At 39.5% G+C, this 14,775-nt stretch overlaps 1 protein-coding gene across 18 annotated transcripts in view; it reads left to right on the forward strand.

Moving 5' to 3' along the window:
* NPAS3 (neuronal PAS domain protein 3) overlaps window positions 1-14,775 on the forward strand; it is an 829,192-nt gene that overhangs the window by 576,228 nt on the left and 238,189 nt on the right. For all 18 annotated transcript variants that reach the window (XM_023623732.2, XM_023623740.2, XM_023623775.2 and 15 more), the window contains one exon: window positions 7,859-7,948. In XM_023623732.2, the coding sequence (XP_023479500.1) occupies window positions 7,859-7,948 (90 nt within the window). The remainder of the gene's footprint in view (window positions 1-7,858; window positions 7,949-14,775) is intronic.

Below are 14,775 nucleotides of genomic sequence, written 5' to 3' on the forward strand. Positions count from 1 at the left end.
AACCATAACTGTAAAATAAATTTCTATAAAGTCAATCTATATAAAACAGTATGTATAATACCAGAGAGGGAAAGAAAAAACCCTAAATCTGGATGAAAAACTTTGGGACAGGAAGTGGGGTCTGCATGCTGGCCAGCCCCGTGGGCTGCTGCTGTGTGTGCTCAAGTCTTGTCCTGGAAGTTGCCTGTTAGGAGGTGTGGTTCTCCTAGGAATTTTTTATTAACTGTGGGGTCCCTTCTCTACTTCTAGAGACATTATTTCCTTCCTCCTTCTCTACTTCTAGAGACATTATTTCCTCCAAGGCGTGAGAATTTCCTTGAGGTCTAGCGGTCTCTTGACTGTGTTTACACATTCTGAAAAGATAAATATGTGAGGTGATAGATATGTTAATTACCTGGACAGGAGGCATCCTTTCACAATGCATATTATATCAAGTCATCACAATGTACACTTTAAATATCTTACAATTTCATTTGTCACTTATACCTCAGTAAAGCAGAATAAAATACAAATTCCATCAATCCATGCCTTTTCCAACCCAAAGGCACATATTAGAGGTGTGGAGCCTGGTGCTATCAGACGGGGGTCCCTACCATGTATTAAGGGTGTCCTAAGCTGGAAACTGCCTTTGCCCCATGACTTTTTGTGTTATAAACTTAATTTCCAACTTGGCTCATTTTCTTAGTCTTAGATCCCACAGATGAATTTTCCTTAAGAAAGCAGCCCGTGAGTTGGGTCCTCATTCAGCTTTGTGAAACCTCAGCCAGTAGAGGCCTGGTGCCTAGGGAGCACTCAACAGAGGTTTTCTGAATGTGTCACACTTGAGTAGTAGGAACACGAGAATGGCTTATGTGCAAAGGAATGCTGGAGGAGGCACAGGTTCTGAGCAGCTCTGATGGGATGTGGAACAGCTGAAATAGGCAGCAGGTAGGAAAAGCAGGAGCCTTTTTATATCTACCACGTACTGATATGTGACATTGCATAAGGTACTTCATTTCTCTGAGCCTCAGTTTCCTTATCTGTAAAGTAGGATTAAATCATACCTATCTCACGTTTGCTCCATGTAGTTTGCCTAACAATTGTTAGTTTCCTTCCTTTCCCCCTCCTCTTTGGTGAATATTTGAGTGGACTGAGCGTTGTTAAAGATATCCTATAATATAATATTATGGTATTATATATATTAGAGTGTATATGATATGTAATAGTATATTTGATATATGTTATATATTATGTATATCGAATATATCTATTGTATGACCATTCCCTGTTTTCCAGTAGTCTGTGATTTACAGGATGTCCAATAAACAGTTATTATCTATTCTTTTCTTTGTGTTGCTTTGTATAATGCAGACAACTTGAAAGACACCCGGAACCCTGCATGTGACCAAGCTCCATGTGTAGCCAAAGCAAAGAGTGACATTTTTAGGCCTTTCAGGACCAGTACAATGTACTGTTTATATTACTCCTGCCAACATGGGATTTCCTCCTTTAACTTGAAAGAGAACTCAGCATTCAAAGGGAAAGATGCACAATAAGGAATTAGCTCCTGGATTCTAAAGAGACTATGTTTCAGTAAATTAATAGACCACATATGCAAAAAGGAGACGTTTTAATGTTCCAGTGAATATTAGTGCCTTAGAATAACTAGTGGGAATCCTCTCCTTGAGGCAAGAGGAGCTTGTGAGCAGCACATAGTCACTATGCCTCAAGTGGAGTCCCAGCCCCCAGAACAAGCCACAGATAACATGGGGTCTGCCTGTCACCCCGCATGGCTCAGAGACACACACCCGTGTGATTCCACCACATACCGCACCCTGTCTTTGTACCAGATCCTGTTGTCCATTTGGCTGGATGTTCAAATCAAGAAATCTACATCCCTCAAGGCTGGATGTAAGGCTTGAACTAGCATCCCAGGGAGGAAAGGTCAGCACTTTGATACACAGCTCCCACAAAATGGAATTTTAATGAGCAGAAGACAAACCTGATCTCCTTGCTCAGAAAGCAGATGTCTTTGTTCTTTTCATGTTTTAACATTTCACTAGTTCAGCATCTCCCCTTTTATTCTGGTCCCTCTCCTCTAAGAACTGAAGGGAGGCCGCCTGTGGTTCTCTGCACTGTTTTCTCACCTAAGATGTTTGGACTTAGGTGTTTGAGGAAACTCTCAGGAAAGGTGTTTTGAGGCGTCAAGGTTTGTTGTTCTCAAATTCTTTTTTGGTAGGAAAATAGTCAAAGTTGACGGATTAATCCAACTTGGTATTGTGATTGGGGAACGTGTGGTTTTTGGTACCTAACAATATGAACCTGTGCTACCCTTCATATTATTGATTCATTGGGGAGGGCAGTATGCAAAGGAAGAGACACAGGAGCCAGGGAGCTCTGGGAGAGTCCTAAGAGTTAAATAAAAGCCAAACCTTTGACGTATGCTTATATCCACTTTGGGAAAATATACTTGACTTAGATTCCTATTTCTAAAAATAAAGCTTTTGTTTCTGCAAAGTGCTTGATTATTAAAACTCAGATTACAAAGACAAAAATCTGGGAAACTTTTTCTTCCCCATAAACAGATACATGTGGACACCTCTGGGCACCATCCCAGGTTCTCCTTGAAATTGCTGGGAATCTGTGTGTGTGAGTGAGCAGTAGAGCATCACCTCTGAGTGTAATCATGGGGCAATATGGCATTTTAATGAGCTCTATCAGAGTGTTATTGTATCCAAAGGCCACAAAATTTCAGAAACATTTTTTTCTTTCCAGCTCTTTTATCTGCTGCCAACATAGAGCAGAAAGATAGGTATTGGAGCCCTGTTTTCAATCTTCAGGACAGACTTCTTTCGTGCTTGGTTTATTCGTTCAGCCTCTTTCATAGTGACGGAGGTGTGGCTCAAGGGAAACTCACTTATTCCCGATGCTAACCCATTGCTCAGGTAGCCGAAGCAATTTTCTCATACAGCCTCTCCTTCTTAACAGCAAAGCTGTCTCAGCAGTTCTAAAATGGTCATGTCTAAAGGCTGGCAAGCATTGTGTTCAAATTCATGTTCTGCTCTTGTCTTAGAATTATGTCACAACAATGAAAAACGCTGGGTTTAGGGGGAAAGTGGTGTGTGTCAGAGACTGTAGTCTATCGTGGGTGGGTATTTTCTCCATCATCAAAGCCTGAGTTAAAGGAATATCACAGATGCACGGTGCATTGGACATGGAGCACATGCATGCATTTAAATCACGTATATCTTACTTTTTTACTGATGTAATTGTGAAATATGTTCTTTTTGCATTCATAATTAGGGGGTGGAACAGATGGTGAAGGCTTAGTTTAAAATAATCTGTCATTAAAATAACCTAGCCTACTGGTAATTCTTCACTCTAACTGGAGTTAGGTCATAGGAAAAGAGTTTGGGGTGATTTTTATTTCTCTTCTGCATTGGAATGTAGAAGAAAGAACCACAAATTTCAAGTAGTTATATATATGAGAATTGTCCCTATAAGGGCAGTTTAGTAAGACTTCAGTCTGCGTGATTTGGCTGCAGTGGAATATGCAGAAAAGAAGAAAGCAGAGACAAAACTACTTTGACAAATATAAATCCATTTAGCACAATGCATTAAACATTAGTATACCTTCAATCATGAAGCTCTAGTTAGTTTCATACCCTGCAAGGAAATAACCTCATCATTTGACAAATACTGTTAGAAGCACTCAGCTTTGGGGGTTAAGAAACTATGCCTTCCACTTTATATGTTACGCTGATGTCAGGGGATATAAATTATAATTACTGGCATTATTATTCAGAGATGCTGTAGCTCCTGACTTGTGTATCCAAGCCTCACTCCTCATAGACTTACTGGATGTGACAAAGGAAACCTCCTGTCAGCCCTGTTGGGATGGCTAAGAACTGGTTTTAGTAATAAGAAAACTGTCTTGATAAATCAGATACTTGCATGCCTTTAAAAACGTCTGTTTTACTGTTTCTTCTAAGATTTTGTTCTCCATCTGCTTTGAGGAAAGCAGAAAGATTTCAGCATGGCTTTATAATAAATCTGCTCAAGGAAGGACGAGCATTAACATTTGTGTAGGTTCTTTTTCATCTTAATCCAACCTTAGTTAATAATCAGAAAATTCTACATAGTGAGTAAGAAGATGTAATTAACCCTTTGACCCCAGAATCTTAATTGGCGCCTGTTGAAAACAGTGGGCAGTTAAAAAAAAATTAAAAAGTAGCCTGCAGTGATTGAAACAGCTCAGTATATAGTAGCTTTCTTGATTCAAAATTTTTAAAAATTCCACAGAACTTTCAGATTAATCACATTTGGTTCCCAAGACTAACTAATTGAATGTTTCCTTCCTCCTCCCACCTTTTAAAATTGAGACACCCACATTAAACCAATATTGATTTACTTTTCTCTGAAAACTTTTCTAAGCAGCAAAATACAGCTAACTATAGACAGGGGTGACCCTGAATCAGAAGGTAATGCCTACATGAAGAGTGACTTTGCCAGTCTGCTGTAGGCCTGGTTTCATATCCCATTCTTTATCTGAAAGGTAATCGAACCTGGGTTCTGGACATTCATCTCACTCTATAGATAGAATTGACTGAAATGATAAAAACAAAAGTGAAAAATATGGTTAACTAACCAGTTCTGTTTTGGTTTATTTTTTACCTCTGTGATGATAAACAACTAATCTGACTAGTTGTGTTCTTCCCCCACCAAATTGGCTGTTATTTTTAATTGAATTGACTGGATGTTTTGTGTCATGTAGACATAGACTCATTTTAATCTCACCAGGAAATTGGAACATGTGTCAAAGCTTCTGCTTCTGCCAAGCAAAACTGGCCAGTTCTTAGGTCGCCGCTGCTCAATAGCATCAGATGTTTGGCCTCCAGATATTTATATTTTGTGCTACAGTGCCCAAACCTCCTCTAGTATTTTAGTAAATACGTGAGAGATGAACCTAATGCTGAAAAAATCACAGTCCCCTTTAGTGAGAAAGTAAAGGATGTATGTATGTGGCAAATGAATAGCACTGGATATTTTGGAGGACTGTGAAGGAATCCAGTCTAACTCTGATCTTCCAAGTGTTAGGAGATACCCCAGATGATGTTCGACATCTGTGGCATCGGAATCTGAAAATACTGTAATAGCTCCATAAGCAGGACCCTTGGAGAAAATAATCTCCATCCTTCTTAGTCATTCGAGCATGTGTGATATAAGGGAAAGAGCATTAGGCTGGGAGGTAGGACTGGACTTAGTAAGTCTTGGCTGAGCAGTTGTTAGGTACTGGCTCCATAAAGATGAATAAGACATAGCCCCACTGCTCAGAAACTGTCTCCTTGGGAATTGATTAAGCCAACCAGGACCATACAATGTCATAAATAGTTTAATAATATTATGGGAGTGCAGCAGATTTAATTCTGGCTCTGCCATCAGCTGGCTCTATGATCTAAGCCTCTTTGTGCCTTAGTTTCCTTACCTGTAAAATGAGGAATTGGACTACAGGAGATTGTCTCTATGTCAGCTCCATGAGTCCTTTCTTCTTCTCTCAGTCAGCCTTCCAGCTGTCACTTTTCCCCATAGAATTCTCCTGTGATCTCTCTCTCTCTGTCCCTCTAATGTGACAGTGACATTTTAAGGTTGAGAAGATGGCTACACAGCTGTCTGTGATTGTATGCCACGCATTGCTATTAAGTTGATTGGAAAACGTACCCAGGCCCTTTTCTCCAGGGGGAAGATCAAGGGGAGAGTCTTGATCCTCATGAATCATCCTCAGGAGACATCGTGCTTGAGGTAAAGACAGGTTGAAATGAGATCCTTCCCAAACTTCTACACAGGATACTTCTCTCCCTTTGCACTGGTTCAAAGTAAGGTGCCACCATGCAGCACCCTAAGCATGAAAGGCTGTGTCTCACCAGGCTCCAGAAGGTTTGGCAGTTTTGTCAAAGGTAAGGAGCCCAGTAAGCAATATTTTGTTCCCTGTCCCATAACTGGTTCCAGGGGAAATTTTACAGAGCAAAGGGGACAAGGTGACCTCTTGTGGAAGTGGCTTATGAACTCTACTGTCATCCCACTTCCCATGTGTCTCCTACTCCTAAAAATAGGATTCTATCATTTGAACAAATCGTTGAAAAACAAGTGATGATTTTTAAGAATTCATAGGCTATCTCTTAGTATAAATATTTTACCTTCAGAAACGCTGAGAAAATTTGTCTTTTCATTAATTTACACATGTCAGTTAGAGAATCTTTATTTTTGGTGGAAGATGGTATAGGTATTCAGTCCAGCTGTCAGAGTTCGAATTCTAACTCCATCACAAACTAGGGACAGGCACGTTGCCTAACTTCCATGAACCTCACTTTCCTTGCATATAAAAAGTAGATGATAATATAATTACCTCAAATGGTATTCATGAAAATTAAAAACGACAGTACATGCAAACTGCTTAGTACATATTGCTTAATAAATGTAAGCTATTATTATTGTACTGTCTTGACCAAAAGCTCGTCTATCATGTAATTTGCTTTTTTGTAGAGCAATACAATGTGACTTTTGAATTGTTTCCAGAACCCACTAAGAGGAGGAGATTGAGGGCTACCCACAGTTTCTGACCAGTGGGCTGTGAAAACAGGTCAGGAAGCGTGGAATGCAAATTGTGTATATACATATAAATACATGGACACACACATTCTTATATACATACACCCATAAATATGTATATTTCATGTATACATATATAGCTCCAAAAATATTTTAGTATTTTAGGAGACTGAAATTATTGTTGAGATTTGAGGCAGTCTATTTTTCTAACTGAATTTTACATGTTTCTTCCACGTTTCTACATTTAAAAGTTATGTCATTAATTTAGTGTTGCCACACACCTTGTTCCCATTGTAGGTTTCCTGTATTTCCAAGTTCACAGCCTTTGTAAATACCACCAGTCTTTAACATTTCTTTTCCTGTGCAAGCAGTACTTGTGCAGTCTACCTGGTTTTGCATAAATAAAGCAAAACAAAAGACATGAGGATGATGGAGGGTATAAAATGCACTTGGATGGCAAGAATTTGAAACAAGTTTATTCTCGATTTGAGTGGTATATTGCAGTTGGAGTCCATGATGATTTACACCATTCATCAAACTGAAAATACAGCCCTTCATTTGGAAAGTGGACTAGGGTTTCCGGGGCTACAGATGATCTGTAGCATCCTTGGTTTTCCCCCCTTCTCTTGTTCCATTTCAGGAGTTGTAATAGAAACTAGATCACAATAAAACTTTTAAGACAGAGTTTTGCAAAAAAGGATTACAGTCTGTAAGGTTTCAGCCTATAAACATTCACTATAATGTATTGACTTTTCCTATTTGTTCTAACACAATAGGCACTGGGAGTGAGGAGGGCATAATCCTTTATTAATTAGGAAATTATTGATGTCCATAGTAGCTCAAGTGGTGATTTTACTTGCTCTTCATATAGGAACCCTTTTTTCTCTTGTTTCATTATCATTTCCATTTCTGTTCAGCTATTTAATGGAGAATCTTGCTGATTTAATCTCGGTAACTACTGAATCCAAAAAAATAAAGGCAACATCTCATATAATCAGCATGACCTGATTTTAGACATGAATGTAATGTATCTTGATCAGAATGACAGAGACCTGAGGAAGTCCCTGAAATAAAGGAAAGCATGTAGTCTCAATTCAGACCTTTAATTTATTCGTATATAATGCAGTAGTAAAAGATCTTAGGACTTCTGTTAAATGTGAAGGAAAAAAAGGGTCTTAAATTTGGTGTGTGTTGCTTTGTATCAGATGCCTTCTTAATTAAATCTCCATCATATATAGTTATTAACCTATTTGTATATTTATTTTTTCTGCAGTCTCTGGATGGCTTTGTATTTGCACTAAACCAAGAAGGAAAATTTTTGTACATTTCCGAAACAGTTTCCATCTACCTAGGCCTCTCGCAAGTAAGTACAACAATTTAGATTCTTCATGGTGGTTGTGAAAGCTCCTTCAGCCTCATGCTTTTCCTTCCTCGATGGATATTCTGTATAGCATGGATTATCAAATTTATTCTTTAATGGCTCTACTTGACTCTTCTCAGAAAGTCAGTGAGAAAATAGTGTGTCAGTTTGGCACGTTCGGAATAAACTTGCGCTCAAAAACTTTAGTACCCCTCCCCCCTCCAAGGATCATTATTAATTTATTGAGAACAAATGAAGTTTCTTCCCTCCGTTGTTTTGAACTTTGAAACCTCTGTGCCCGGTAGGAGAGGGACACACTAATAGTGCTTCCCTTGTGTCCTATTACTGGATGTTTATGGAGTACCCTGCATTATCCTGGGAGCTGACACAATGACAGGGAGTCATCTGGAGTCAAGAAACGCTGAAAGAGACCATTAAAATGTGTTGCAGGGAGGGTTCCAGCAAGGATATATTTTGCTGCCTTTGCAAATGCTTCCTAATGCTGAAAGACAATTTCATAAAGTAAGATCGCTTTTCATTATTTGTAGTTTAATTATCACATGTGTCCGTCAGAGGTTAAAAGAAAAGAAGAGGGAGGCAGAAGGCGCAAGGGACAAAATCCTAGATTTCTTGATATTCCCTTGGAACACAAAAATTTTACTTACGTTGGATTCCAAGACGCGGGCTGCATCTACAGAATGCCAAAATACCCTGCAGAAAAGTTTGCAATTCAACTAATTATCCAGATGTTTTCTCCATAAAAATGCTGAACATCTGGATATTTGTGCCCACACAGGTGATTGGCTGAGTGTGACCCTTTCATCTGGTGTTTTGGCACAAGGAAAACACAGCCTTGGTGGGAGGGATTTTGTGTGTGTGTGTGTGATGGTCTGCCAAGTTGGATAATCTACTTCTCATTTGGTTGCCCCTTGGAGCTAAAGATGGAGATAAGATTTGTCTCTCTCCTCTTAAGCAGAACCCACCCCAGACTCATTGCTTCTGAAAGTTGGCACCTCTCTAAGGAGGCATCCAGCATGGCTGGAACCTTTTGGCCATTAGTGAGTTTGCTGGGTAATAGCTAAATCAAGAAAGACACTGGGAAATAATGAAGAGAGATATTTGGCATCTGAGGAAGGTTGGGGGAGGAGGAGAAATGCTGCCAAATTTGATTATTTACTGTTGAGAATCCAAGCAAGGGTCCATTAACTCTTCCTTGAAGAACATGCAAGCTATTGGCTGTGGTGTATGGAGCAATTTCTATTTTATGTAGATTTTAGCAAACCGAACGATAGAAACTGGGCTATTGTTAACTCAATATTAGTACCCTTGTATCTTGTTGACGTCTCTGGTTTTGTAATATCTTTTAATAGACTTCAAGCCTTGTCTTAATCTATTTAGGACCTAATATTGAGAATCTCCAATTTTGGAATTGGTGTGCCACCATGTCAATACTTATGGAACTGGAAACACCGCTATTTGTGGTTCTGCAATGCCCATAGTCATCTGTTTTATGTAGAGTATCCAACAAAGTTTAATAAGCCAGTGAAGAAGAAGGATGAATAATTAGTTTAAGCAGGTAAATGCTAATTAGGGAACTCCTGAAAAGCATCCATTATGTACTAGCTCAAAACACATTTTACAGCCCTGCTTAGTGGTGTAATCCAAATTCTGTCAAGGCAACTGCATTTTCTGTAATTGAGATGTGTATGTTTGCTTTGCATAACAGATGGCTCTGTATGCTTAGACTGATAGCTAGGAAAATAATAATTGCATTATTCTGGCCAAAAGAATATTAGCTCTTGGGTTTTGGCCATTTCAGTCAGTCCTCCTGCCAGCACAGCATATGCACATATATGGATTGGATTTTCAAGGAAATTGATGCATCTGGAATAGTGTGGCCATCTGAAATATCATCTGTTCAAGAAAAATTTGGCTTTAACCCTGTGCTGGTTTCTCCTTAAAAGCAGTGTATTTCACTGCTTCTCTACTGTAACAGTAATCCCATCTTTTCCTAAAATCTGAGACAAATCATTGAGGTTTCTGCAGGATAAAGCAGCTGTGTAGGCATGATGCAGTAGTTGGCACCTTCTGTACAGTAGTTCCCTGCCTTTGTCTGTGATGTATGTGAAAGTGCATATCAATAGCCAGCATCTTGACTGACCCAGGGCTGGCCGCTGGCCGCAGGGCGCTCTTGCCTTCTGTGGTGGGTGTGTTCAGTGTTGCCCAAAATGTCCAATATGCAGGTAGAGGCTCTGAGGTACGAGACAGAGGTCTTCATCTGGAGGCATTATGCAGCTGAAATGATGAAGGGCTAATCACTAGAAAGTGATTTTTGCATATACCGAGGTATTATTTAGAGTTGAAAGCTAAAGTTTAAGAATAGTTCTGGGTTAACGTAAAAATAATCAGGTAAGAGTGGTGTGTGTTTTTAAATGCCAAAGATTGAGGGGAGAAGGGGGCAGGCGGCCGGGGAACATACGCTAAAACTTTGGGAGAGGATTCCCAGCCCTGTTAAGGTTCTGAGTCCTAATAGGGTAATTGAGGATCCCTTCCCAAGTTGCTTCAGTGCCCTCTGAGTTGCAGGGGTGCAGGGTGCACATGGGTGGCGTACAACGTAAAATGTGCTCAGAGTTGCTCACTTAATAGCTGCTGTTTTACACACACACACCCCACCTTAATTAAATGCAGACCAAACACTCTGCTCGTGTTCTACAACTTTGGCTCGGTGGTTATTCCATCAAACTCTAGTTTAAGTGATAAGTGATAAGGAGTCTGTAAAGTTAGGGTCCCACCTTTCCTTTTTAAACAGTTTTGTTAATGGCAGACAAGGGGTCATTGTATGGTCAAAGGCTTACCCGGTGAAACTGTTGAGGAATATTGGGAGCATGTCAGTGTTTTAGAACCTAGCCGTGTCTGCCTTTGTAACTCTCAAGATATTCCTTCCTCAGTTTTATTTTCTTTCAACATGTAAATAAATATGGTGGCTTTAAAACCAGCTTATGTTCGGCAAAGAATTAGGATTCTTTTTTGGCTCATGAGGAAACTAAGGAGAGAAACTTCTACTGAGTTCTGTTGTGTGGCATGAATACAGAGATAGTCAGAGTGCATTTTTCTTCTGCATCCGTTGTAATGGCCCCTGGTGTCCAGGGTGTGTGCGTGCCAGTTGTTCTCTTTAAAGTCTTTTCATGGTGCCATGTTGATGGGAATGAAGTGATCTATGACGATGTCTGAACCTCTTCAGCAGCCCTTTTGACTTTGCCAGAAATAAATGTTTAACTTAATATCCAACATGTGGTTTTAGGTTGGAGAAATATGCACTGTTGACTTGCTTCCCTGGGTAAAAATGATTCCCATTTACTCACCATAACGCTTTATCTTAAAGGAAGATCCCCAAATATCGATGCTGAGTTTGGTTTGCATGGAGATTAAATGACTTCTTATAGCTCGTGATGGCATTCAGAGCTGCTGAAGACAACTCTGCTCTCCTGCTAGAATGGAATTAGCAGAAAGGACAATGAAGGAAGAAAACACAGTAGATTACCTAATACTGCAAATGTAGCAATGAAGTGTTGCCAGTTTTTATGAAATCTCTTCTAACATGAAGGGGCTTAATCACCAGAGAATCCAAAAGAGACTTTATATGCTAAATAAAAGGCATTTCTAGTTTGACGTAGCATTTAAAACTTAGGGAAATATTTACTTGTTGGCTTATTCCCTCCTCTTTTGACAAAAGGAATAGCTTATATAAACATATACAATAAAAAATAATGGCAAAATAGAACTAGGATATAAGGAAAAAAAGATAAAAGTAGGTAATCTGTTACCATGTAGTAGAAGAACACAGTAGAGGTTTATAAGAAGAGATATAAATGGTCTGATAGAGCTTTAGATTTAGCTATGAGTTTCCTGCTAACCAAAGCAAAAAGGGAAATACAGCCAACTATCAAAAGTAAGGAAGCATCACTTCTTAAGGAAAGTGAAGTCTTTCTGGAAGTGAAATAGAAAAATAAATCTCCAATACAATTCCTGTAGGGGCTGACATGTGGATCATGACGTATTGATTTGTTTCCATTGGAGTCCACAATCAGAGAAAGGTTGTAATGACATTTAACAAACATTAACACACATATTGCAAATCTCATAAGCAGGCAGAAGACACTTATCCCTTAATATGCTGGTATGCCAAAGATCATTTTGAGAATGATGTTCTGGCATACAGGCCTTACAATAACAATTGACTAGTTTGATTGTTTATGTGCTTTTCAATCACCTTTCCCTCATCCATACACAAATCCTGCATTTTCTTTTAAATACTGATGAAATATTCAACATTATAATTTCCAGAGTCAGAGGACATGAGTCTCAGTTAACCAGAGGATAAAAGTAGACTCATGTCTTCTGAAAGCGTTTTTCCTTGAAAGTGAGGTAAGAGATGATGATTCTGATGCACACCCGTGCCAGCAAAATGTTTGCAAGTTAACGTGGAGTGCTATTTAAAATAAAATGGGATCTAGAGCAAACTGGGAAATTAACAGATTTTACACTGAAATGTTATTAGAATGTACCCTGCAGCTAGCTAAGCCCTCTCTTGCAGTACCTTCTAATCACCCGCACAGCCTGCAGTGCCCAGCTGCGTAGGAGTCACTTCCCTTCTCACCAAGTCCCCATCCTGGTAGAAGATAACTTCCTTGCTGTTGTAAGCCACCCAGGAGGTAGCTGCAGACAAGGTCACGAATTGGCTTGTTTCAAGGCCACTTGCTGAAAGGAGCAGGGTGAAGGTGAAAAGGCGTAAATGGTTGTTGTAAATTTGGTCTTTTGTTTAAGCCATGCAGATACAGTTGCCATAAACTCCTTTCCCCATCCTGTTGTTCATCTCCATATTTTAGATTTCACTGCATTTGTTGTATAGAATGGCAAATAAAATTACAGCTACAGCACACAAGTACAAGGTCAAATAAATGACAGAGCTCAGTCTATTTGTGAAGCTATTCTGAAAGGGGACCATGGTGCCAAATGTGGTTTATTTGAATAATAAAGAAGAATTAGATTCCCCTGATAACTTGGCTGAGGGCCAATAAATCACTGGAGGTTAAAGATGCTTTGCGACTGCCATGTCTTTCTTTTGCTTTTCCAAAGCGCCAGCCTCAACTCTTGCATTCGACGTTTTTCAATGCAAATCAACTTGAGGTTACTATGTGGTTAATACTCTCGCTTCCATGCTTATAAAAGATATATATATTTCTTTGGTGGGATAAAAAAAAAGAAGACATTAGCTTTCCTTACAAGTTATTACTCTTGTTTGGCATCATCACATCCTAGCTAGCTGGAGTATAAAGACAAAAAAGGTATTATTTCAACACAGGAGAGAGCTTATAATAATGGAGCCGAGAGTTAGCATTTTTTCAGTTGGTGTTCTGAATTTATGCAACACTGGGATAAGTGGGGTTCCTTCAGTAAATGAATATGCACAGCCGTCCAGATATTGCTTTGTTGCCCCCTTTTAAAAAATCTTTCAGGTAGGCATACCTTAGTTTAAAAAAAAGAGAAGAGGAAAAATACATTATTTTCTGCAGCTTGTGTGTTTTTTTTCCCCAAGCAAGTCTGCATTTTTCTCCCGTACTAATCATAAAAAGTTCATCACTTCTTGGTGTAACAAAGAAAAATGCCCTTTTGAATGTAGAAGCTCTGAGGGTTTAGAGACTATTGAGAAAATATAAGTATCAAAATAATTCAGAAACAGTACAAGGCACAGTGGCACATTATCAATTTACAACATTTAAATTGATAAATGCTTGGTGGTGAACGCCTACAAGGGCACTTTGAAAAGCAAATAGCGACCTGGTGAAGAAATTGATTTTTCCCCCCCGAAAATGACTGCATGATGCATCATTTGACTGCATGCTGTCCGAGTGCTTGACAGAGATAATCTCAGCAATCCCACGGGTGACCTTATCGTTCTCACCAGGGCAGCGCCGTCTACGTTCTGACTTTGTGCATGTCAAGGTTCCTCCCGGTAGGATCCTTGGGGGGAAAAGTTCCTCTGTTCGATCCAGATATTGAACTGCTCGCTCTTCCCCCTTTTCCTGCCACCCCACCCTCCCCTATAGGCAAACACGCCTCTTTATTTCATCCATAATTATGAATGAGCCAGACAGAAGAACACAGCAGCCTGTGCTCTGTATCTTTGTTGAAGCCCTTATTACCTCTTAGTTCACAGAGTTCTAGGTGATAACCTATAGTCACAGGGATCTTTTTATCAGAAAGAGTAGAAAAATTCCCTCATGTTCTCCTATAGTGCTTTCCCGTCTTTAGCAAAATGCAAAAAGCTAACAGTTTCTTTCTTCCTTGTACTTGCAAGGGTTTTTTTTTCCTCCCCTCCAATCTACACCGAAAGCTTCTGAGACTGTTTTAATCCATATACTCTAGTTTCTAATAATATTGTTCTCTTGCCATCAGTGCTTCTAGGTGTTTCTCTTGTAACTTTAAAATCATGTCATACTGACGCAAGGCCCAGATCACACATCCCTCTGGGCTATTGGGCTTTGCATCCGGGGGGCAGCCACTCTTGGAGACGTTTGATCTAATCTGTGAGGCTTCTTCAGGACCGCTGGTGTTTAGAAAATACTTTTCTGCTGGAGAAGAATAATTGACAATTTTTTTAATGCTTAAAATTTTTCTGCTGATATATATGGATGTGTGTGCGTGTGCCTGTCTGTCAGTAATCTTCCTGCCACGCAGCTTGTCGTTGATAATTACAATTCTTGATTAGCCACTTCTTGAAAGCACAAATACCCTGCCTGGCTTGGCACCCTGAAGCTACAGTCCCCACT

The sequence above is a fragment of the Equus caballus genome, chromosome 1 (assembly GCF_041296265.1).
Source record: "Equus caballus isolate H_3958 breed thoroughbred chromosome 1, TB-T2T, whole genome shotgun sequence".
Lineage (NCBI taxonomy): Eukaryota > Metazoa > Chordata > Mammalia > Perissodactyla > Equidae > Equus > Equus caballus.